Source organism: Marmota flaviventris, chromosome 4, assembly GCF_047511675.1.
Source record: "Marmota flaviventris isolate mMarFla1 chromosome 4, mMarFla1.hap1, whole genome shotgun sequence".
In the NCBI taxonomy this organism is placed as follows: domain Eukaryota; kingdom Metazoa; phylum Chordata; class Mammalia; order Rodentia; family Sciuridae; genus Marmota; species Marmota flaviventris.
Genome location: NC_092501.1, coordinates 78,205,656 through 78,232,011, shown reverse-complemented (window position 1 = coordinate 78,232,011; position 26,356 = coordinate 78,205,656). Strand labels below are relative to the sequence as shown.

Below are 26,356 nucleotides of genomic sequence, written 5' to 3'. Positions count from 1 at the left end.
ATGTTTTTGGTTTTAAACATCCAGCAGACCAGTTTCACCAGTATTTAAGTGGGAGTGTTAGGTTTTATTTTTACAGTTACCCCTTCCACTTAATTGGGGCCAGTATTAGCACTGGAAGTTAGCATCTTGTCTGTCCTGTAGATGATGGCTTATTATCACAAATTAAATCAGATTGTTCTATTAGAAAGAGTACCACTGCAAAACACTAACAGGCAACAGCTATAAAGTTTATAAGGAAAATATAGAATGAAAATTACAATAGCAAAAATATTAATTATATATAATAGCTATAATAAAAAATCATGATTTTCATAATCCCAAACCTCACTTAGTTATATATTGTGTCTCCTGTTTGAGATCACAGTAATATTTACAATAAAAATTTACCCTTCAACATAATTTTAAATGAGCTTAAGTCTAGCCTACATTGAAATCATCCTAAAATGGAGTAAGTTGAGAGGCAATGTCTTAACTTAGGTGAGGTAGGGCTCTTAATAAATCTTAGGTAAAGTGTTTCACTTCTGAAGCTGATCTTTTTCCATTCTTAAGTATCATTTTACAAACTTCTCAAATACTGTTTCCTTAGTCTATATGAATTTTAGTTAACACAATACAAAATTATATCTGAAACATGGATCAAACAATGCTTAACCTTTTAATCCCTTTTTGTGCAAAAGTGACAAAATGTTTTCATGTTTCACAATGTTAATCTTTAAACAGATCAGGCTGTCATTATCATCCAAAAATACATTTAAATTTCCAGGCCAGTGTAAAAAGTAACATAAAATTTTATATTCATCTTATTGATAACAGGTTATCTTTATCCAGTTACAGAACATTAAATGACATAAATACATCCCCAATTAAATATGCTATTTCTATAAGTCTAAAATTACCCATTACAGACAACTTTTAGTTTGGAGAACACCAGCTTGGTAAAGTGCTTTCCTAAGCTTTATATATTAAAACTTGTATACTAGAAGAATCACAGTTTTAGGGACAGGAGTCTTCTATGTTTCTCCTTTGCTAGCAAAGCAATAAAACTTCTTTTCCTTTTTCTTAAAACTGTGTTCTCATTATTGGATTGGCATCAGAAACAGGACTGAGTTTCAGTAACAAATTTGGTACCCCAGTTGGAATCCAAGATCAGCCTATACTCCAGCTTTTTTTGGGCTGGTTCTGCTTTTCAAGGAACCCCACTTCCATGCTGAAGATGCAAGGTGCTGTCAAATTTGTTGAGAGCCAACTGCAGGAGAGTGAGAAAGCAGGTAAGTTTGTCATGGGTCAAACAAGAAGAGTTATTTTTATGAGTAAAGGGAGGGATTTAGGGACAATCGCAGCAACTGTGGAAGCTCTTTTTGCTTCATGGAACCTAAATGGTACAGGTTGCTACATCATGGTCCACTGTGAGAAAAAGGAAATTGCAAAGCTGTGACATCCTTGGTCATCTGGTAAGTCCCCCCAGTGTGTACACTGAAAGCCTTGATTCCACAGATCTGGTTCCTCTTCATGGAAATACCTAGTTTCTCTTTCTGCAGACAACTATGGTGATACTGGTGTAGGAGTCATGGTTAAGTGGGACTTGAGAACCTAGGGATATTTACTCCTTTGTTGTCTGTTCTAGGTTCTCATCTGTTTGTTGGCATTGGTTTTGGGAATTCCCTCTGGTTGTCTATTTTGTTTATGTCTGTTACTGCCCCTTTTAAGACATGGCCAGTACTGCATTGATTCTATAGATAGTCTCTTGGGAAAAATCTTTTTTTATTATTTAATTTTTTTTAGTAGATGGACACAATGCCTTTATTTTATTTTTATGTGGTGCTGAAGATCGAACCCAGTGCCTTACATGTGCCAGGCAAGTGCTCTGCCAATTGAGCCACAACCCCAGCCCCTCTCTCTGTTTCTTTTTTGTACAATCTTGCAATTGGAGTTGGTCTGTCAGAGGTAAAGTAAGCTGAAGAAAGGGCAACCTATAGGTATAAGCCTTTCTAAGAGAAAGCAGGTTATGGTAGCACAATCTGGCCTTCGAATGGTTTTTCAAGATTATTTACAATCTTGAAGTTGAAGCTGGTCTGTCACAGGTAATGTATGAAAGTGATTATCTATGTATAGTTATTTATGCAGTTGCATGATAAGGGGTCTGAATGAATTTGAAGGTGCCAAAAAGGCACTGCTTCTGGTGTACGGGATAGCACCAGAAGAAAGGGTTAAAAAAAATTAAATCTTTTAAACTCTGTGCTGGCACTTGGCTCCAGGCATCAATAGATCCTCTCACTGTGGGTCAAGGACGTTAGCCCTAAGCTAGAAAAAATATTCCAGAAAACCTCCCTGAGCTGTAGAAAAGTGGCCAAGGAGAACCTGGTATCTGCCCTGCCTTCCAGCCCCTTTTGCCCATGGTGGGTGAAGGGTGGTGAAGACTGTTGGCAACAAAAGATGTGGCAGTAGGTTCCAGCACTGTTAGTTTATGACTTGGGGATAAGAATAGTTTCCCCTTTTAAGATTGCACAGGACACCCTATTTGGCCAGGGGATATTTATCACTCGGGCAAAGCAATTGTTGCTATGACAATATCCCATCAAACTGAATGCTTGGGAATACTGGCAGGATAAACAACTGCACCCAGAAAAGAAAAAGACAGAAACTAAGGCCAACCTGTGTTTGGTAGGCAGCCTCTGTAAAGGCTCTTCAGGGAAGCCTAAAGAAAAGGATGAAAAGGGCTTCTTCCATTGCATATCAATCTGTCTAGTATAAGAAAAAGGCCCCAAAAGAAACTCTGGGTACAACTGACAGAGGGAAACTCACTTAAAGTTTGTGGAATTGTGATGATAATGGAGACAGGTCAGGCTCCTTTTAGGTAGTAGCTAGCAATAAACAGGGAAATGCAGGTAAGGTCACTAGTGTTCTTTAAATTACTTTAAAGTCTTTTTAAAACAACTTCCAAGGTAGACAAGAAAGCAAAGAGTGGTAACTAATTTGTAAAAAAGAAACAGAAGCAAGAGAGCTAGTTGGAAATCATGTCAGGAGAAAAGAATTAATGGGACTAACCCTTGATAGGGTCCATTGATATTGATGTAAAGCTAGAAATTATTGCTATAAGTGTTTCCAATTGTCTGGGAAGATTCCTTTAGTATCATAGGTGCACTAAGGTAACTTCTGACCAGATATCAACCCCAATGCCCACAATAACATGGGATTGACTTGTAGATGAAGTCCTCTTAAATAGGATGGACACCATAACAGTTCTGGAGAGGGCCAACTAAGTTAAAAAACTCCATGGCCCATTGTGAAGAAGGAGTTAAACACTTGCTTGGTAAAGAGTACAGAAGGTGGTTCCCAGCTCTCCTGGTAAACATCAAACAATAATAAATTTAGAGAGAGCCTTGTCTCCTTTGTTGTTCTCTGATCATAGATGGCCCACTTTGTCTTGAGAGTGCTTTCTGCTTGAGACTCATTTTGATGTTACTTTATTTTTACCTTACTTCACTTTTAATAAAGTTCTCTTGCATGACTTTTGGTGTTTGACTTTAAATTTTCTTTCATTGGAACACAAGAACCAAAGTTTGGAGTTTCAGCTCCCTGTTTTCCTGTGGCATTCCAACTCCACGTAATGTAATCTGGGAGAAAAAAACATTAAGGCACAGTTTTTGTATGTGCTGGATTGTCCAGTCTTCTCCTGGAATGAAATTTACTGTGTAAATTAAATTCACAGATAACATTTATAAGGATGGTTTCAGAATATGAATTTAAGAAAGGGTCTGAAACTAGAGAAGATTAAAAAAAGTTATAGGTATGGAAATATATTTTAGTATGGAAAATTATAAGGCAAAAAAAATGTTTCTGGATAAGAAAGTGTTTTGTCCAGTAAAGTAACATTCTTGTGCTAAAGTCCAAGAAGAAAGAGGAGAAAGCTAAGGGTATAAACAAGTTGTGAATGTTTAAGTCAAAGAAGGTTTGCAGAAGGTAAAACCCCAAAATTTTGTGTAACATTGATTTGCTCTTATCTATTAAGATAATTTTCTTGTATCTGTTAGGTTTTATTACTTAGGGAACTAAGTCTTAAAGAAATTAGAATTTGTACCTGCATTTGTTTTTGTAAACCTTTAGCAGAGCAGGCTCTGTTTTCTTTTCCTAGGAGGCACTTGCACATGAAGTTGTTGCTTTAGGGTGAAAATGTTATCAGTACATTTAATTTACACAACAAAATTTATCTCAGGAGAGGGATCCTGACAGTCTAGCTTCTACAAAAAAACAAAAACAAACAAACAAACAAAAAACAACAACAACAAAACAAAACAAAACAAAAAACCTTTGACTTAATCCTTTTTTTAAAGGTTATTTATGAAAATAATCCTGGTCAAAATTTTAAGTCATCAGTTTCTCTAACAATGATAAATCCTAATGAACATTAAACTTTAAATATTTTATAGCTCTTACAACTTGCATAAATTGGTACTCATCAATTTGAGGGTTTTTGTTTTGTTGTTTTGTTTTTAAACAGGCAGAATAAGCATATTGTAGGATATTGGGCAAAACTGACTCAATTAATGTTTTAAACATTTGTCCAGAAAAGAATGAATCTCCATTAATGCCTCTCTTTTGGTTAGCAGGAAACAGTTTTTATTTGGCTGCAGACAGGTTCAGAGGGCACAGCTTTTGCTATAATCAATCCCCTGAATCCCGAGTTCAGGTAGTTTCAGAGTTTTATATCCAGCATGTAAGGGGAGGGGATCAGAAGTTCACAGTCTGCAAAAGTTCACGCAAAAGCAGCTTTTTCTTTCACTGTTTTGGGCAAGTTAACACTTCAAGGTCAACACCTGAGAAAGAGAGCTTCTTCTCCCCTTTCTTTCCTTCCCTGCCAGCTGTTACCATGGAGCCCAATTGGTATCTTCTCTTATCTTAAAAATGCAGACATCTCTGTGAAGCCCAGCTCAAGGCCAGAGGCCTTGCTTGCACATTTCTACAAACTACTATACTGGATACATTTGTGAAAAACTAGTAAGGGGGTGTCCAGCACCTGGAGTGCTGGTATCTTCCTGGCCAGTGGTCAAGTAAAACAGGGCAACAGGAAAATAGGAAGTTTATCTACACTGAACTCTTTTGCAGAGACATTTTTGCTGACAGTCCCTAAATCAGCCATAGTGAAGATTTCTGGAGAAGCCCAGTTAAGACTTTTCTGAGGAGAAAGGGGATACCACTACATCCTTATAAAACAGAATTTTGGTTAAGATAACCAAAATTACCTTTCTCAGGGTTCCTTCGGCCTAAAAGGTTGTAAAAAGTTTAAAACACATTATCATTGGGAAGAGCTCAGAACATACTGTTCACTGTTTATCTTCCTGCCTCTCACACCCATTGTTTCCCAGAGCTTCATTGTTTGCTCTTCTCCTTCCTGGACTCCTTGACAATGGGAAAACGTAAACATTTTACGTTTCAGTATTAGCCTTTTCCCATTGTGGTTGGGAAGGGATGAGTGTTTGTTTTGGTAGTATTGTTAGGTATTGGGAGCCTCCCCTTGAAGTTAAGTTTCTGTCTCCCTAGAACATATTTTGTCCCCAGGTTATAATTTAACAGTACTGGTGCCCATTACCACATTCTTTGTGACTAGCAGTTTTCACTATCCCATAAGATAGGCAAGTTAATTGTCAGATAATGAGGGTAATGGACACCAATTAAATTTTTTTTCACCCAAATTTAAAGACAACCCTGTGAGGTTAAGCATTCTAGTTCACTCCTTCATCCTAGAGTAGTGGGAAAATGAAAATAGAAGTTGACCCAAGTGGAGTTTATGAAGGGTTAAGGAAAATAATGTTCCTACAAGAGAGCCCCAAGGGAAAAAGCAAACTTTCATCTCTTCCTGGGTTCATTCCCCTGCATTTCTACCTGAAAGGACACTTGTAGAGTCCACACAAAGTCCAAAGACCATGCTGCACACTGGAGTCTCACACAAGAGATAATTATTGTCAGTAGCCTGAGGCAAACCAACAAGGCTTACCTTGGAGGAGAGCAGCAGTGTGTGGCACTCATAGTGCAGCTTTATAGTCTGCAAGAGGAATTTCATAAGCTGTCAAGAAGTTGTGTCCTAAACTGGGGTGGGGTTGACTGTTTAGCAGGCATACATTCTTACGGGAAGTTAAACAGCATTGCCTCAGAATAGAAACTTTGGAGCCTCTAGATAAACTGGCTCCCAACCTAAAATGGTGAACCTGATGCCAATATTGATCTGATGCCAATACTGAAAGGCGAGTGACTCACCCGAGACAGAGATTCAACAAGAGATTTTGGTGGGGGGCTGCCCGAAGGGGAAGGAAAGGAGAGGCAGAGAGCAGAGACAGGAGAGGAGGAGAACAGAAATAAAGAGAGCAGAGAGAGGAGAGAAAGAAGAGTAAGAAAGCAGAGAGGAAGAGAGGAGGTGGCAGAGAGCGTGAGCTTGCAAGCTTGGGCTGAAGAAGGGTTGCCTAGGCGATGTGGCGGGTGCTGATTGGCAGGGTGACTCAGGAAAGGCTAGTGGACACTGTGTCCTGTGGAGATTGGTGGAGAAAAACCTTTGAATTTGGCACTCTTCAGCTTGGCGCCCTTGGGAGAGGAGGGGGAGGGGTAAGGGATTATGTGATGTTCTAGGGAGATAGAAACTTAACTTCAGGGGGAGTCTCCCAATACCCAACAATACTACCAAAACAAACACTCATCCCTTCCCAACCACAATGGGAAAAGGCTAATACTGAAACACTGGGCTCTAGAATTTTACGTTTTCCCATTTTCAAGGAGCCCAGGAAGGAGAAGAGCAAACAATGAAGCTCTGGGTAACAATGGGTGTGAGAGGCAGGAAGATAAACAGTGAACAGTATGTTCTGAGCTCTTCCCAATGATAATGAGTTTTAAACTTTTTACAACTGCCTTCCTGAATTAAAATTTTAATCTATACACCTAGGTCCCTGACTGTCTGAACAGCACATCTGCAGTCTCCAAAGATCAAGTCACCCTCGTTGTAAACTGTAAAACTCAGACTCCTATAATCTGGGGGCAATTTCTGTACCCAGAAAAAGAGCCTTCACGTGCCTGATTGATTGGCTTCATTGCAGAATAAAAGAAATGCTTTCTGATCCATTTGAGTTCTTCTGTCCTAGTTATTTGAATTTTCATTATGGTGCAAATACTGTGTTGGTTATTTTTGCATACAGGTTACAAAAAAATTCAGATTTAAGAACTAAAAATACACAGCCAAATAGAAGGTCATGGGCCAAGCCAAGAGCCTTAGTACCTTCCCAACATCTATCTATACAGCATGATGCTTTGACTATGTCCCTGCGGCTTTGAAATTTACATATTTTTTCTTTTTCCTAACCTTCTTCTCCCTGATCTTCTCCTTCCTGATCTTCCTTTCCCTAACCTCCCTGCTCCATCTTCTCCTTTCTGATCTACTCCCTAATCCATTTTCTCTGAATCACCTCTTTAAAAGCCCCCTATTCCTACTGATGGGCAAAATCATAGCCTTTGGGACAGGAGTACCCTGTGTTTCTCCTTTACTAGCAAAACAATAAATATTTTTTCTTTTTTTTTTTCTCAAAACTGTGTCCTCATTATTAGATTGGCATCAGGGACAAGGACTGAGCTTTTGACAACATAGATTCCAGCAATTAGCCTCAATGCTTTTTAATGTCTGTTTAGCAGGGACTCTGACCAATGCCTTTTTCTAGAATCTTAAGTCCCCAGATAGTATACTCAAGTGGAAAACTTTCTACCAGTTTTCTCCTAGAAGCACAGGGAGTTTCATCTTTTCTTCTCTCATTCAAAACAAACTTTATTTCTTTCATTTTTGTCTTCTGCCACCATCTGTGGATTTATTTGAATCCATAAGAACCCAGAAAGAAATCACTGAGGCCTCCGATAAGCAAAAATAACCACATGGTTTCAGCACCATTATGAAAATACAAATAACCAGGACAGAAGCAGACCTCAAACGGATCAGCAAGCTTTCCTTTATTCCAGAGTGGAGTCAATCAATTAGACTCATTTTCTGGGCACAAAAATGGCTGCTGGTTACAGATGGAGTCTTGAGTTTTATAGTTTACAATGAGGGTAGTTTAATTATTGGAGACTGAAGTAGGACATGTTGGTTTGGACAGTCGGGAAAGAAGTTGTAAAAAGCCTGAAACTCAATGTCACTGGGAAAAGCTCTGAACTTGGCCAGAATTCACTGTTTATCTTCTTCCTCTGTTACCCAGAGCTTCACTATTTGCTCTTCTTCCAGACTCATGGGAAAGAATAAAAGTCCAGAGCCCAGAGTTTCAGTATCAGCCTCCTCCCTTCAGGACCAATTGTGGTTGGGAAGGGATGAATATTTGCTTTTGGTGGAGATGCTGGGGATTATAAGGTCCTTGCTTAGCATCTGGATGGCCATCTTAAGTGACAGCCACCATCTTAAGAAAAAGTTTCTCTTTCCTGTCCAAGGGCCTTTCTGAGAAAGGCTCACTACTCCCTCATACCAACTCACACTTAACCACCCACATTAGAACCCGCCCTGCTCTAATCCCTGCCCGTATTGCCTCTCTCCATCTATGGAGAGATGTGACTTTATTTGTCAGCTCTTACAAACTCTCTTGTGTATCTCTGCCTGGTCTCCTTCTTTCATGGTTCCTAGCTTTCCTTTCAGGGATGAACCCAGGAAGGGATGAAAGTTTACTTTCTTTCCCCAGGGGGCCCACTGTTACTGGGAAAGAGTTTACAAGGAGTGGATTAATGACTGCTTGCTCATCCCCTTCCTCCTGGTCATACAGTTTTTGGGGATTGTCATTTCTTTGTCCTGGGGGTGTCATTTTCCATCTCCTTCACCCACAGCCCATGTAGATTTCATTTGTCAGCAGAAGCAGTGAACTGTGTTCCTTTTTCAAACTCAAATTTTATTCCCATGGGCAAAGAGTGGCTGGAAGGCAGGGTGAAGGCCAGGTCCTTTTTACCCATTTCTCTAAAGACCAGGCAGCTTTCCTGGGATTTTTTTTCTTTTAATTTTTCCAGGACTATGTCCCTGACACACAGCAGGATGATTTGCAGCTTCCTGAGGCCTGGCTGAGAAGCAGTACTCCAGAAGGTCAACACTTGATTGAAAGGATTAAAGAAATTAAAAAACAAAAACACAAACCTTTCTTTTGGTGTCCTGCTATTCTAGCACATGAGAGCTGGCACCTTTTTGTACCCTCAATTTAGTTGTAGACTGTTCAGACTCCTTATTGTGCAATTGGATTCATGCCTGTACACATAGATTTCCTTTCAATTTTTGTATCCCTGACAGACCAACTCCAACTGCAAGATTGTACAATAGTAAGGACTAGACAGATACAGTAAAACATTATATTTTTCTTTTTTTTTTTGAGAGAGAGAGAGAGAGAGAGAATTTTTTAATATTTATTTCTTAGTTTTCGGCAGACACAACATCTTTGTTTGTATGTGGTGCTGAGGATCGAACCCGGGCAGCATGCATGCTAGGCAAGGGCGCTATAGCTTGAGCCACATCCCCAGCCCAAAACATTATATTTTTCTTAGCTAGGTTTATATCGATAGGTGGTGTTGTGGGACAGACAGATGTGACTGGTGGAGCCACAGGGTTAAGAGAATAATTCTATAAAATGGGCCCACTGTGCTGACCCCCACATGCTTTCCTTTCCAAGAAGATATTTACCCACAGCTCTCTGCCTGGCCTAAATGGACAGGATATATCGCATTCCTCAGCAAACTACCTGTTAACTGCAGGAGAAATTGTGGCCCAGGATAATGTCCATGGGAGGAACTCAGGGGACTTTTACGAACAGTTCCTGAAACTCTGGGAGATAAGAATAGTTTCTCCTAACCATAAAATCTGTAGAAATGTGTGCTTAAGAATCCATTTAGGGGCTGGGGATAGACTTGGGCCAGCGTGTGTGGGCTGGGCCTTAACACAGGAGTTGTGCAGCCTAAGGCTTGCACCAGCCTGGACATTGAGCTTCTGACCAGTTGGTAGAGTGCTTACCTAGAATGCTCAAAGCTTTGGGTTCAATCCCCAGCACCACCACCATCACACACACACACACACACACACCCAATTAGAATCAGTCAGCATGGGCCAAAGTAACCTAGAGTTAGCATGGCAGTGGGGACTTGAAAATCTGATGTGATTTTGCTGTCAGTCAAAAGTCAAGAGGTGAACATGGATAAAGCTCTCTGGAAACTTCTCTGGAATCCTCAATAAACTGGATTGCAGGACAGGCACTTTGTCCCTCTCGTGTCTCAGAGGACCCACTCTCTCCCTAGAGAGTGTCCACTTTCACTTTCCTATACCTTCAGTAAACTCATACCTATTACTCTGAGTGACATGTCTGCACATTCTGGCTTGGTCACAAGAATGGAGTGATCCACGCAGGAAGCAATCAAGGATACACTAATTTACAACTTTTATAACTCCCTGTAGGAAGGGACAATTTCTGGGGCAGGTTACCTTAGCAACAGATTGGAGCAGGGGCAGGCTATCTTGATAAGAGTGGAGGCAGGGCTCCTGAAGGCATTAACATTTCAATTCCTCAGGGGCAGTCTCCAACTTCCTGGATCCAAACTGGCCTCTATTTTCTCCATCTGACAGGATTGCCTATCTACACTGACTGCCTGTTTTTAATTCTGGCTTCAGAAATATCACAGTGAGTCCTATTAATTCGCACAATTAATATATATTACTACTGATGATGATGATGATAATGATGATAATGCCAGTGCATCACCCAGATCAATTAGTTCAGAATCTCCAGCTGGGACCTTTATTTACTTATTTTTTAATAGTTTAACGTTCTTTGTGGCGCTAGGGACCAAACCTAGGGCCTCACCCATACTAGGTGAACGCTCCACCACTGAGCTACATTTCCTGTTCTCCATTTTTCAAAGCTCCAGGGGCTGATGCCAATCTGGTTTGGGATGAGGAAACTAAGACTTCTGACTTAGACTACATTTCCCAGAGGCCTCCGCGGCCATTTCCGATTCCCCCACCTCCCAGCCCCACAGGCCTAGGGAAGGCGCGCCAAGGCTTTCACCCAATCGCGCAGCTCGGGTGGTAGTCGTCTCTCATCGTTCAGTTCCAGAGTCTGGCCGCCTAGAGAAGCCGGGGTCCTGATCCCCGCCGGGGTTGGCGGGTGCGCCCTTCCTTTTCCTGGGGCAGGTAGGGGAGAGAGGCGGGTTGGGAAGGGCCGGCATGTGTGGGCCAGGCCCCATCGTAGGGGTTCTGCTGCGTGAGGCTTGCTCCCGCCAGGACTTAAGCTTCTGACCAGACTGCCCACCTGTGCTAGCAAAGGTGTTTAGCATGAAGCTCTGTCGTGTTCTTTTTTACTTACCTCACCCACCTGGTCCCCTGTTTTGGTAGGGAATAGGGCCGGTTGTGGGCTGGTCCTTTTCCTTTCTTCTGAAGGACTTAGAACGACTTTTTCATGCTGCTTTCTTCTTTCTCAGATTGGCTAACGCAGGATTCCCTGCCATTACTTGGAAGAGACAGATGGCGCTAAGACTACCAAGACCCCAGATCCAGGCAAGTTGCATTTTCCTTTTCCTAGGAGATCCCAGTGCATTTCACTGAGGTGAGGTTTATGCCCAGTTGACCTGAAGATGCAGTGCTCTGTGTATGGGCCAAGCTGCTTGAGCCAATACAATTTCTCTCTATTGTTATTCCTTTATTTTCTTCTCCTTTACATAGTCAATCACCAGATTATTGCTGCACTTGCCTTCTACAGTGCTGGAAATGGAAAAGTAGTTGCAGACTTAGAGAAAATGGAAAGTAGACATATTTAGCACTTAGGCTATTGGTGAATGATTGGTGAATCATTCATGAAAGAAAGGCAACTCTCTTGAATTTCCTGCATAAGGTTATGGGTTTCATTCTCAGTACCTCCAAATTGTTATGGGTTAGGCTGTATGGGCAATGACTAAACAGACTCCATTTTGCCATAAGACTCAATGTCATGTAAGGAATGCTTCTCCCATGGGAACACCCCACCTCTGTACCTATCAACAGTTGTTTAACATAGCATGTTTGGCAAGCAAAATGGCAATTCTTATACAATGTAAAATTGTTTTCGTTTTTGTTCCCATTTTTGTGGAACAATGTACCCTGTCAGAGAATGATTGTCTAGGCCTTAGTAACCGTTCTTTAACTTGTACTTAACTAGGGTCGTTTTGACTTCTCCTTCTACTTATGATTTTTAGATCTCATGACGTTTATTTATGGTTTTTGAACCATAGCGACAGCCACTTATGATTAATATGATTTTGAACTATAAAAGGTGTACTCAAACTCTGGAAGGATGTCAAAGGGTGTGTAGACTTGCAGTCTGCCCCTTAGCCCGCCAGCTGGTGGATCCAGACCGCCAACTGGTGAATAAAGATGGTTCCTTCTCCTGCTTTAAGATCTACTCAGTGATTTATTGCAATCTCTCCATAACAAAAGAAGAACAAAACCTCAAAACAAAATATATATAGTAGTACTCTATACAATTGGGAAAATTCAGAGTCATGATATATGTCTTAGAACTTGGCACTGTATCTTAGTGTATATTGAGTTACTGGTTTGGAAAACAGTTTTTTCTCTCTTTTAAAAAATTCTTCCCCAGAGTCAGACCATGCTTCCTGTAAATTTTGAAGAGAAATCCAGTATTATTTTCCATGTCTTTCAGTTTATTCATTTGTTGTTTGAACAAATCCTAAACACTTCTGTGTTGGGCAGTGTTTTAGGCTAGGGAGCCAGCAGTGATCCAGGAAATCCTCACCCCCATGGAACTCACATCTGAGAGGTTACTGACAGTAAATACAAGCCTCTCCTGTCAGGTAATGAGAAATTACAGGATGGAAAATGAAGCAAGGCTCTGGGTAAAGAATGTAATGGAGAAAAAAGAAGAGGCAACAGAAGCAATCATCAATGAAGGGAGAAATGAGTAAAGGCCAGGCCCCCCAAAGCATGATTGTCATGTTGGAAGATCCCATGGTGAGTGTTATAGCCACCCCTCCCAGTTTTCTAGCTTCCTGATTCCCAGGACACAGTCTGAATTACCAGAAGCTGGCCTTGAACCTCTTGCTTTCCTTTTCTAGTGAAGTCATCCTGGTTTAGGCCTCAGGGGTGAGATGTAAACAGTGGTTCCTAGATGAGCAGAATTGGGTTTTGTTTTGCAGGAGTCATTGACATTTGGGGATGTCACTGTGACCTTTACCCAGCTGGAGTGGAGACACCTGGATGCTGTCCAGCAGGCCCTGTACAGGGATGTGGTGATGGAGAACTATGGGAATCTGGTGTCTGTGGGTAAGGATATCTTTCTTCTGAACTCAGAATTGGTTTACTGGACAACTTTGTGTTTTCATGGTGTGGTACATGGTGTGGGATATTAAAAAATCTTAAATGACTTAACAAAACAAAACATGGGCTTAGATGCTGGAGTCCTTCCACTCCTCAGGGAGATCAGAGTCATAGAATTTAAGATGGATAACATTGTTGTTCAGACTAGCTCATTTCTCTGACTTTTCATGTTAAAACTTATCTGCCTCCAAATATAGGAGTTTCTCATCTATAAGAAGGACCCAGTTCTAATTGACTTTACCTCCTCTAGTTATGTTACTACATGACTTAGGCATGCTTAAAACTATCTTCTAGGCTTCCCTGACCCTTTAGACCTTCCAGTTTATATTGAGGTCTGGGATGATTCCTTGGGCTCATAACCATGGTCAGTTTGCTTTTCTTTCTCTATGAATAGGGCTTCTCTCTTCCAAACCCAAACTAATTACTCAGTTGGAGCAAGGAGAGGAGCCTTGGATGGAGGTGCAAGAGGTTCCCTCAGGTACTTTTGCTTATATTATTTTCAGGGGAACTTTATAACTGTACTTCATGCAAATACCAGTGACAAATAGCATTTATGGGAGGTGGAGGGGGGTGTTTTGAATGCTTTTGAAATAATTCCTTTTATTTTTGCTGTATAATTTCCTCTCTTTTCCAGATTATTGTGTAGGTTCTTTATATATTGATAGTTATAATTTGGAATTCCTTAGTCTGTCTTTCTGATTTAATTTTGGTTGTTATTTGAAATAGGATGTTTAAAATTTAGATGTAATATAAGCTAGCTGTTTTCTCTGGTATTTATTTATTATTTATGTGACATGCTAGCTGAGTGTTCTACCACTGAGCCACAATTCCAGCTCTGATATTTTAGTTTTTTATATTTTTTATAGCACATATTATCTTTATTGATTTGATACCTTTGATATTTGTTTTATCAATTTAGAGGACTAATAAATGTTTCTGTATATTCATTTTTTTAAGCACATGGTAGCACACTATGTTACATCTTACTTTTGTCACTGTTTGGTGCTTTGTCCTAATTTTTCTTTTTCTATGTTTCCCTCTCTTTGCTAGAATTTAGAAATGCTTATGGTATAAATTTTGTGCAGTATCCTTCACATACCTTTGTGGCACACAGTTTCACTCCCCAGAGGCATCCTGTGTAAGGTTCACGTGGAAATTTCTAGATATGTGTGCTCTGTGTGAAATATATGTTTTTTTTTTTTGCTACAAGAAATTGAACCCAGCAGCGCTTAACCACTTTTCTATATTTTATTTTGAGACAGGGTCTTGCTGACTTGCTTAGGGCCTTGTTAAGTTGCTGATGCTGGACTTGAACTTTGCAATTCTCCTCCTCAGCCTCTTGAGCTGTTGGGCCTTTTAAAAATATTTTATTTTGAGGCTAAGTTGCTGACACTGGCTTTGAATTTGAGATCCTCTTGCTTAGCTTTCTGAACCGCTGGGATTACAGGTTTACACCACTATGCCTCGCTGTATATTCAATTTTTAAGCACATGGTAGCACACTATGTTACATCTTACTTTTGTCACTCATATTTTGGAAATCATTTCATATAGTTATGTCATTTAGAGCTGTCATTTTCTTCCTTCCTTCTGTCCATTCTTCTGTCTGTCCTTCCGTCCTTCCTTCCTTTCTTGATTGAAAGGGTGCTTAACCACTGAGCCACATCCCCAGCCCTTTTTTTGTGTGTGTTTTATTTATTTTGTGTTTTATTAGAGACTGAGTTTAGCTGGGTTGCTTAGGGCCTAAGTTGCTGAGATTGGGTTTGAATTTGTGATCCTCTGCCTCTGCCTCCTGAGATGCTGGGATCACAGGCATGAGCCATCATGCCTGGCCATATTGTAAATTTTAAGAAAGGTTTACTTAGTATTGTCTTTTACTTTGTATTGTCAACTAGAATGGTAGTGATGGTTATGTTGGTCTTTTTGCATCTTTAGAGGATTGTGTCTAGGATTCTTCAGTTGAACTGGCTGTTAGGTTTGGTTACCTATATGTATGTAAAGGACATTTAACTCACAACTTTTATTTAAAGAAAAAGGTGTATTTATTTTTATTTTTAAATTTTTATTTATTTTAGTTTTTGGCACCTGGGATGGAACACAGGGGTGCTTACCCCATCCTTTTTATTTTTTATTTTAAGACAAGTTCTTGCCAAATAGTTTAGGGCCTTGTTAAGTTGCTAAGGTTGGCCTTCATCTTGACATCCTCCTGCTTTGAACTCCCAAATTGCTAGGACTACAGTCGTGTGCCACTGTGCCTGGCCTTCAAATAATTCTTTTGCTTATATTATTTTCAGGGGAACTTTTATAACTGAACTTCATGGAAAATACCAGTGACAAATAGCATTTATGGGAGGTGGAGGAGGGTGTTTTGAATGCTTTTGAAATAATTCCGTTTATTTTTGCTGTGTATAATTTCTTCTCTTCCCCAAATTATTGTGTAGATTCTTTGTACATTGACAGTAATAGCTCAGTATTCTTTATTCTGAGTTATATTCTGATCCCTCCAAGAAATTTTTATTTCTTCAAATCAAGCATAATTGCTGATTTTGTTAAGTGCTTTTTCAGCATTTATGGAAGTAATGTGTTTTCTCCCATTTGTGCTAGTATGGTAAATTTCATTTTCAGTTAGTGACCTTGCATTTTTTTTTTTAGAAGTTCATTTGGTCATGGTGTATTACATTATTCTAATATACCAGTGGATAATCATGTTTGCTAATCTTGTATTCAAATGTTTATACTGATATTTAAATATATTTACATTTTCTTTTTAATTTTTATTAAATATATATTTTTTAATTGTAGTTGGACACAATACTTTATTTTATTTATTTATTTTTATGTGGTGCTGAGGGTCGAACCCAGGACCTTGCACGTGCTAGGCGAGCACTGTACCACTGAGCCACAATCCCAGCCCCACATTTTCTTTTGTTTTTGGTGCTGGGGATTGAACCCAGGGCCTTTGTGTGTGCCATGTATGTACTCCACCATTGAGCTAAGCTATTCTCCGAGCCCTTCCTTTTTTGTTGTTGTTCTGGAGTGTAATTTAGTAATCCTGAGTGGCTGGGATTACTGGTATGCACTACCATGCCCAAGTTTTCATTAATTTCTTTGTTGGAGATCAGTGATTATTAAAATTCTTGCATGTATTAAATTACATGTTGGAGTAAAATTGTTGCCCCTACCTCTTTATTCAGTGTGTTCTCAGGTGTGCTGTTGTGGTTGATGTGAGGATCATGCTATGAAAACTGTTCCTATAGAGTATTTCATTGTTTGGCTATACTGCAGTTTATCACCTATATTTAGGCAGATGTTAGGGATTTTCTAGAATTTGTCTATTACAAATTCTATTCTCTATCCTTGTTAACACTTAATATTGTCAGTCTTTTGAAGTTAATCATTCTAGTTGGCTATGCAGTGGGTTTAACTTTCCATACCCATCCATTGTGGTTTTAATATCTATACCTTTGATATCTAATGAGATTAAAGACATTTTTAAATGTCTATTGGCTATTTTATTAAATAGTTATTCAAAATTCTCATTCTTTTTAAAATTTTTTTAATTCTTTTTAGTTATGCATGATAATGGAATGTATTTTGACATATTACACATATGTGGAGTATAATTTCCCATTTTTATTGTTATACATGATGTGGAGTTATGCTGTTTGGTTATTCATATATGAACATAGGAAAATAATGTCCAATTTCTACTGTCTTTCCTTTCCCTATTTCCCCTCCTTTCCTTTCATTCCCCTTTATCTAATCCATTGAACTTCTAGTGCCCCCGCCCAGCTTCTATATATCAGAGTGAACATCTGTATATCAGAGTTAGCATCTATATATCAGAGTGAACAGTCTTTAAATAGATTTGTATTTAACTATTGCACTGATTGTTATTTCACTTAACTGACTCTGAGTTTAAAAATACATTGTTGAGCTGTGTGTGGTGGCACATGCCTGTAATCCCAATGACTGGGGAGATTGAGACAGGAGGATTGAAAGTTCAAGGCCAGCCTTGGCAATTTAGCAAGACTTTATTTCAAAATTAAAAAAAAAAATTGTTTTGAAAGTTCTGCTTTAATCCCCATTACTTATTTTTAAAAAATTTGTCCTCATTATTTAAACATGATAGCAGAATGCATTTCAACTCATTGTACATAAATGAAGCACAATTTCTCATTTTTCTGGATGTACATGATGCAGAGTCACACCATTCATGCAATTATACATGTACATAGGGTAATAATGTCCGTCTCATTCTACCATCTTTTCCACCTCTACACCCCCTCCCTTCCCCTCACTTCCCTCTGCCCACTCCAAAGATCCTCCATTTTTCCCTAGCCTCCCCCCATTATGGATCAGCATCTGCATATCAGAGAAAACATTTAGACTTTGTTTTTTGGGGGGATTGGCTTAATTTGTTTAGCGTAATATTTTCCAACTCTATCCATTTACCTGCAAATGCCATAATTTCATTTTTCTTTAAGGGTGAATAATATTCCACTGTATATATGTACCATATTTTCTTTATCCATTCATCTGTTGAAGGGCACTTAGGTTGATTCTATAGCTTAGCTATTCTGAATTGAGTTGCTAGAAACATTGATATGGCCACATCACTGTAGTATGCTGTCAAAATGCCCATTTTTAATTTTTAAAAAAATATTTTTTAGCTGTAGATGGACATAATACCTTTATTTTTATCTTTATGTGGTACTGAGAATTGAATGCAGTGCCTCATATATGCTAGATAAGCGCTCTACCACTGAGTCACAACCCTAGTTCCCAAATACCCATTTTTGATTACGTGTGTGGTATCATCCCTCTCTCTGGTTTGTACTTTTACAGTTGATGGACTTGTGATGAATAGAAAATTTTCCCAGTTTATCATTCATTCCCTTTTTTGTCATTGATTTTTTTTTTTTTTGGTGTCTGCTTTTTTAAAACAATATTTATTATTTTTGTGTTCTTCCTGTTTTTATTTCCTTTCCCCATGTTCATGAAGGAATTATACTATGTGATTTTTAGAAACTTTATAGTTTGTCTTTTTTTTAATATGTATTTTTTTTAGCTGTAGATGGACAGAATACCTTTATTTTTATTTTATTGATTTATTTTTATGCAGTGCTGAGGCTTGAACCCAGTGCTTCATATGTGCTAGGCTACCACTGAGCCCAAACCCCAGCCCTATAGTTTGTATTTTACATTTAGATTTATCATTCTTTTAGAAAGGATTTTTGTGCATTGTATGGAATAGATTTCATGTTTACTATTTCTCCCCAAAAATGTGTTAATGAAGAGTTTCCTTTTCCTCATCAATTTGTGTGCTACCTTTGTCACAAAGTGTTCATGTGTGTATCTTTCTCTTCATATAACTAATTTAACTTCACCTATTCTGCAATTAGTACCTTGGAAATTTCTCTAGTTAAATCATTACACATTAAATGTATAGGGGGCTGGGGATGTGGCTCAAGCAGTAGCGCGCTTGCCTGGCATGCGTGCGGCCCGGGTTCGATCCTCAGCACCACATACAAACAAAGATGTTGTGTCCGCCAAAAAAAAAAAATAAAATAAATATTAAAAATTCTCTCTCTCTCTTTTAAAAAAAAAAAATGTATATATCATCACAGAGCTGGATTTTTTTCTTACCGAGGTTTACCTTCAACTTACATTTCCTTGAAAAATAAGTCTTAGTGTTAGTATATGATGTATATAATTTTTCTCTAGAGTAATAAACATATAAATACAAGTAAGGGTATATAGTGGACATAATATCTATAGGTATAATATATACAAATACAATATCTATTTATCTATATTATTTTGTAAGAAAAATTTGTTTTCATGCCAGGCACAGTGGCACACGCCTGTAATCCCGGTGATTTGTGAGGCTGAGACAGGAGGATGGCAAGTTTGAGGCTAGCCTCAGCAATTTAATGAGACCCTAAGAAATTTATTGAGATGCTATCTCAAAAAATAAATAAAAATAGCTGGGATATAGCTCAGTTATTCCCTCCGTTCAATCTCCAGTATTCCCCCTCACTCCCCAATGCATTCAGTAAAAGAATTGGTCAGTGATTGTTGATTTCACAAGTTTGGCTGCATTAGTTTTTTAAAAACATTCTTGTCAAAATCATTTTGCTTAGTTTCTGTTGGTCTGTTAACTGTAAGCAGCTAGAGGAAAATTACATAGTTCACCTCATGTTAGAAATTTAGATTGTTATAATAAATTCTTGGCCTGAGAACTGTTTTGTTTCCTTAATTTTTTTGTCCTCCAAGACAGTAAATTTGGCATATTGTTGAATTCTCAGAGAAATGTAATTTTCAAGTTCTCAAATATCCTACTGACAAGAGTTTAGTTATCATGGCTTGCTTTGTGCACTTGGTTTTCCTCCCAAATTTGCATTTATCCTCACATTTTTTTTTTTTTTTTTACATAATACCTTTTATTTAATTTATTTTTTATATGTGGTGCTGAGGATTGAACCCAGGGCCTCACATGTACTAGGTGAACGCTCTACTGCTGACCCACAATCCCAGCCACTTTTTAGTTCTAGTTGGACAAAATACCTTTATTTTATTTCTTTTTATGTGGTGCTGAGGATCAAACCCAGCACCTTGCATGTCCTAGGTGAGCGCTGTACCCCTGAGCCACAACCCCAGCCCCTCTCACATTCTTTTTCTTCCTTTCCCTCCCCTCCCCTCCCCTCCCCTCCCCTCCCCTCTGCTGTTTTCTGTGTTATTTTTTTATCAACCTCTTAGGTGCTCATTGCATTCTCTATATACATGTTTAAAGTTCTTCTATTTCTTCCTGAATCCTACTTCTCCTGTCATTACTCTTGCCATCTCAGCAAGAAACACAAATGAGACACATTGATAATTTACTTATCTCTTAGTCATGCAGAATAGAACATTACTCTCATTTTCAGTTTGCTAATAAAGAGGACATTTGAATTCTTAAAATTTTCTTTCAGTCCAAGAGTATTGGCCTAAAACAAAGATGTCAGCCCTGAGGCAAAATCCTTCTGAAGGATCTGTTCTTGGAGAGCAAGCAAAAACTCTCATGTTGGAAAGAGGCCTGGATTGGGAGAGCAGAAACTCCACAGAGAAGAAATCCTATAAATGCAAGGAATGTGGGAAAGTCTTCAAATATAACACCTCCTTTATTAGCCACCAGAGAAACCACACTCATGAGAAACCATATAAATGTAAAGAATGTGGGATAGCTTTTATGAGCAGTTCATCTTTTTTAAATCATCATCAAATTCATTTGGGCAGTCCACCTTATAGATGTAGTAAATGTGGGAAATTCTTCAAGAAGCCATCAACATTTATTAACCATCAGAAGAATGAATCTAGAGAAAAATCCCATAAATGCAATGAATGTGGAAAAGCTTTCAGAAAGAATTCTATCCTTTTAAGTCATCAGAGAGTTCACACTGGCCAGAAACCCTACAAATGTGAAATCTGTGGGAAAGTCTTCGCTCAGAATTCATCCCTTACTCAGCACAAAAGAATACATAGTGGAGAGAAACCTTTTAAATGTAATTCATGTGGAAAAGCTTTCAGGGATAGATCAACTATATTGCAACACCAAAGAATCCATACTGGTGAGAAACCATATATGTGTAATGAATGTGGAAAAGCTTTTTGGAAGAGCTCAGCTCTTAATAATCATCGAAGAATGCATATAGGAGAGAAACCCTATCACTGTAATCAATGAGGGAAATCTTTCAGGTACCGCTCATCTTTGATTTATCATCAAAAGACTCATAGTGGAAATAAACCCTATCAGTGTAAAGACTAGGAGAGCTTTCATGAAGACCTCACCCTTCCTGGACATCAGAAAATTCATACTGGAGAAAAATCCTATCAATATAAGAAGTGTAGGAAGTTGTTTTGGCACCACTCAGGTCTTATTGAGCATCAGAGGCTGCATACCAGAAAAAAACCTTACAAATGTAATGAATGAAGGAACGAGTTCAGCCCTTAAACAACATAAGAAAATTCATAATCAAGAAAGAGCAGTCTAATGTTAGTGTGGTAACTCATGCAGGAGTGGTTTATTCCTTCCTATCATTAGAGGAGACATTCAATAAATTACATATTTGAAAAAATATTCTGTGTTCCTCTGGGAGAAGTTACTTGTGAGGATGTTCATTGTAATGTGGTTTGCAGGAATGAAGTATTTGGAATCTAAGTATCTATCAACATGGGAATAGTTACAAAAGAATACTGTGTACCAGTTGAAAAAAATGGGGTAGAGCTCTGAATAGGACCTTGCAAAACTTGCAAGCTTCCTGCCTCAGCCTCCCAAGTTATTGGAATTATAGGCATGTGCCACCACATCTGGCTTAATATAGTTTTCTAAAACAGAAAATTTAGAAGCTATAAAAATCAAACAAAAGATATATTTCACATAAACACTAAAAGCTGTTCATGACCAGAGACTTCACAATATTAAAACACAAAGAGTCAGAAATGGGGAAAGTATTACCACTACATGTTTAACAGATATTAGAGAGAGCTTAAAAATATGTGAGACAGGGCTGAGGCTGTAGTTCAGCGGCAGAGCGCTTGCCTAGCATCTGCAAGGCACTGGGTTTGAGCCTCAGCACCACATAAAAATAAAATAAAGGTATTCTGTCCATCTACAACTACAAAAAAAATAAAAAAAAAATATGTGAGACAAATCCTAGCAGAGATGTGGTCTTGGAAACTATTGTGCAGTTATCAAGAAAGAAATATAAATGGTTAAAATAAAAAGAAATGGCCAAATATAGTGATCTGTGAATCAGATTTGGGAGCACCTGTTTGGCGAAAATCAGTGAAACTATCTTGTGCTTTTAAGGGTACAAGAACTTTGGTATATTTACATATTATTGAAGGAATTGTGAATAATGTGCTTGGTGGTGAGAAGCATAGCTTGACTTACCCACTTTGCCCTTTAACTTAACATTTCTTTCTACTTAGTAATATCTAATAAAAACTAAAGATGGTAGCTGGACGTGGTGGCGCACACATGTAATCCCAGCGGTTCAGAAGGCTGAGATAGGAGGATTGCAGGTTTAAAGCCAGCCTCAGCAAAAGCAAGGTGCTAAGCAACTCATTGAGATCCTGTGTCTAAATAAAATACAAAATAGGCTTGGGATGTGGCTCAATGGCCTAGTGACCCTGAGTTGAATCCCCGTTACCCACCCCTCCAAAGTATTTTTACTTTTCTTTTGAAAAGTTGGAGTTGTTGTAATGCTTGTTTTCAGGGCAGTGGTTTTATTAAGATACCTGCATTCTTTGTACTACCGTGCTATTATTTATCATTAAGTCAGGTTTTTATTTTGGGGGGTGAGTACCAGGGACTGAACCCAGGGACACTTAACACTGAGCCACAGAAAGATGGGGTCTTTCTGAGTAGCTTAGAGCCTTGCTAAGTGCCTGAGGCTGTCCTTGAATTTGTAATCCTCCTTCCTTAGCTTCCTGAGTGGTTGGGATTACAGGAATGGGCCACCATGCCCGGCCAAATCAGTTAATATTTTGATGGGTTTCATTTGTATGAACTGACAGGAAAAGATTTCTCAGACATTAAGAGGGAAAAAAAGCCAAATCACAGAATAATGGTGTAGTACCTGTTGCATACATTATTACTTGAGCCTTTATGACAAAAAAATATATCACTGATAGAGTTGAATTGGCCACTCAAAAAGTGATTGGTGAAAACTGGTTAAGCTGCTTTGGATAAGTTTGACAATGTAAATATATATCTGTTAAATACATGTTCTTATTGATCCAGAAATGCCACTCAAATTTAAGGAAATAGTCTAGTGTACAGAGATTGCATTGCTCATCAATGTACTAGTTATAGTAAATTCCTAGAAAGAGGCAGGAAAAACATCTTAGCAGGGAAATGTTTAGTATCAAACTTTTGTAGGCTTGGTATTCCTAGTGTCTCTTGAAGAATAATAATCACTCCAAACTTAGTTTTTTATTTTCTTATGTGCAGGAAGCCATCCGTGAATTACTTGAGGGTCTTCTCTCGCCATGGTAGCCAGGGAGATTTAGATTTGGCGTTTTGAACTATCCATAGCTCTTCCGCGACAATAGATCGCACAATATCTCTGCTCTATTAGGAAGATCCCTCATAGTAGCACCCGAGATGGACATAACCATAAGGGCAGCAGCTCCCAGAGCAGGCAGAATGCAAGCAGCTGGGGAAGCTCTGGGGGCGAACTGTGATTTCTAGGGCCCAGAGTGACTAGTGCAGGACCATGGCTGCTGCAGCTCTTGGCCTGGTGGGACTTGGGCTAATGTGGCTGTCCTCAGCCTGGCGGGTTCCAGACAGGACTGCCAATATTCTAACTTAAGATGGACAAACATGAAAAACACTCAAGACAGAACTGTGCCCAGGGTTGGGACCCCCAGGCTGCAGGCGGGATTTCGGGTCACTTGGAATGCACAGAAGGGCCATGCAGCAGCGACATGGCAAGCTCTGCTTGCCATACTTGGGATTTCTTTCAGTTCCTCCCATCATTGCTGGGGCGGACCTTCTAGCCACGCCCTCCAGCTTTGCCCTGTTTTCTTTTCTTTTTTTTAGAAATAAAACAATTTAATGATGGCTTCCTTGATGTACAGACAACTCTAAGACAACAGAGGGACAAAGTTTCTCTCCATGCACTGGGACAATGAAATTCAGGGACAACTGGCAATCCAAGGATAGGAGTTTTGGTATTAAAGTCCACTGTCCGGCTCAACAACTGCAGACACTGGGGAGGGCTGAGAGCCTGCCTGGACTCCTGGTGTGCAGTGGGGAGGCAGGCTGCAGAGCAGGCAGGATGCACGGGCACCGCCATGCATCCGGGACAAGGAGGCCAGGGAGAAGGAGCCAAGCTCCCAGAGTGCCCTGAAGACCTCCATAAGCTCAGTGGCACTGGCTAGACTCGGGCAGAGGTACAGGGGCTGGAAGGGAGGTGGGAGGAAGAGCCGCTGCAGACAGGAGCACTTGCCGAATGCTGGGCCCTGCTCCCACCCAAACACTTTGAGTTCTTGATGACACAGCTTCATCTTGCAAAGGGCAATGACATCCCCAAGATGTGGAGCCAGAAGGGACAGATGCCGCCCAACCCTGAGGCCACCTTGGATAATCTTCATTCCTTTCTGGACTTCCTTTCCCCTCCCCCTCTATCCCAAAGATCCGAGACACAAGAGATCAGAGACCCATCACAGTCCCTAATTAAAACGGTGGGGTACAACATTTCCAAACAGGGAGACAGGAAAATGCCATGAGCCTTTCTTTACAGGGAAGATCCAGGGAAGATTGGCTGAGGCAAAATAGAAAGTGGCCCCCGGCTCCTTGCAGCTCTGGAATTTGGCAGCCACAGCCTGGGTCCTTGACCTGACCGAGCTGCCCCTCTAGCTGAGCATTTTGTGCGGATGAAAAACTGTCTTTCGCTGCTCCTGCACCTGCAGCTTCCACCGCTGCTGAGCACCCTCCACAGCTCTAGGACGGTGTTTGGGGGTGCGAGGGATGCAGCAGCGGCTGCCAGGGACCTGCCAGGGACAGAGCATCCTCATTCTTCTCTTCATTGTGCAGTTGTTCAGTGTAAGCATCTGGTTTTCCAATCAGAGGGTCCACCAGCATCAGGAAGGCCATGTACAGCAAAAGGGCCCCCACCACGGACAGGTAGACTACTTGCACTCACATAGCAGGCACTAGGCCTCCATGGCCAGGCACGGGCATGGGCTCCACCACGTGCAGGCAGTTGCAGTCCTTCTGAGATACATTCTGGTTGTAAATGTGCCCACTGATGTTTCTATAAGGTGGACAGATGCATTTGCACCGGATATCTTCAGAACTCTTGTTGGCTTGAGCTGGGGGCACCAGCAAACCCCCGACCAAGACCACCAAAGACAGAAGCTTCATGCTTATCAAGCTTGCTGAACCAGCAAGACTGGACACCTCCTGAGGATACAGCCCTCTGGAGCCCCAGATGCTCCCTCAAGGCAGCTCAGGCCCGACTGGAACTCTAGGTGTAAAGTCTGGGAGCCCAGATCCGGCAGCGAAAGCCAGTGCCCTCGGCGCTCAGGAATTTGGGGCCGGATTGGGACCCCCCGCCCCCCCCCCCCCCCCCCCCCCCCCCCCCCCCGCAACAAGCCCAAAGTAAATACCCGCACCCCTCCCCCAACATTTAAGGAATGTCTCTGTTCCTTAAAGAGGAATGCCCAGCGGCAAAATTTTCTTTCATGTTGGCAAATAAATACTTGCTAACCGGGGTGGGGGTGAGGGGGTGGGGGTGGGAAGAAAAATTTAACAGGCAAAATCCAAAACAACAAATTCCTGCATCTTTAATAGCAGCCTTGTTCTGAATTCTTTCCCAATGCTGAGTTAAATAAACTAATCTATAGTTCTATAACAGGTTTCTCCAAGGAATTGCCCTTTTTCTTGACTGTCACACTACTAAAGAATTGCAAAAAATTATTGCGTTAACAAAAGATGTTCTACTTATGTTTTCTCACACACTGTTTTTCTTTTTTAGGGATACTAAATGTAAATTTGACCATTACAAAATAATGGCAATCTGAAATATTTAATCTCACAACGTTCTCATAATGGCCAAAATTTTTATTCTTCTGATTTCTAAATGTCACCACAAGTATTAAATATGTATATGCACAAAAATTCTACTTTAACTACATTACATAATGTCAAAATTTACATAGATAAAAGAGTATACTTATAATACTTAAAGTAAAATAAAAATGGATCCAAATACGTTTAAGTCATGTGATTTAATAAAATTCAATTTAAAATGGCTGATTAAATAAAAATAAATTATGTCTTCATTCTTAATACATTTTCCAGCTGATTAAATAATCTAAAAGATTTTTAATTTATAGGGTAATTAACATGTATTTATTTGCTCTTAACTGTTTTTCTTCAACAGGAAATACATAACTTATTATTATGTATATTTGATGCTCTGCCTTTTACTGTTTAAAATAAATTCAGGGTAAA

General features: G+C 39.7%; 1 protein-coding gene and 1 pseudogene across 1 annotated transcript; one reads left to right on the top strand and one right to left on the bottom strand.

Moving 5' to 3' along the window:
* Positions 1-11,043: 11,043 nt before the first annotated feature.
* On the top strand, positions 11,044-21,469 carry Znf485 (zinc finger protein 485). The gene is given in 6 exon segments (XM_027947864.2): positions 11,044-11,147; positions 11,461-11,536; positions 13,171-13,297; positions 13,746-13,829; positions 20,325-21,318; positions 21,320-21,469. Coding segments are annotated over 5 exon segments (1,302 nt in total). The 5' UTR covers positions 11,044-11,147; positions 11,461-11,503; the 3' UTR covers positions 21,384-21,469.
* Positions 21,470-24,753: 3,284 nt separating this feature from the next.
* LOC114102411 (proton-transporting V-type ATPase complex assembly regulator TMEM9 pseudogene) lies at positions 24,754-25,292 on the bottom strand (annotated as a pseudogene).
* Between the last annotated feature and the right edge of the window lie 1,064 nt (positions 25,293-26,356).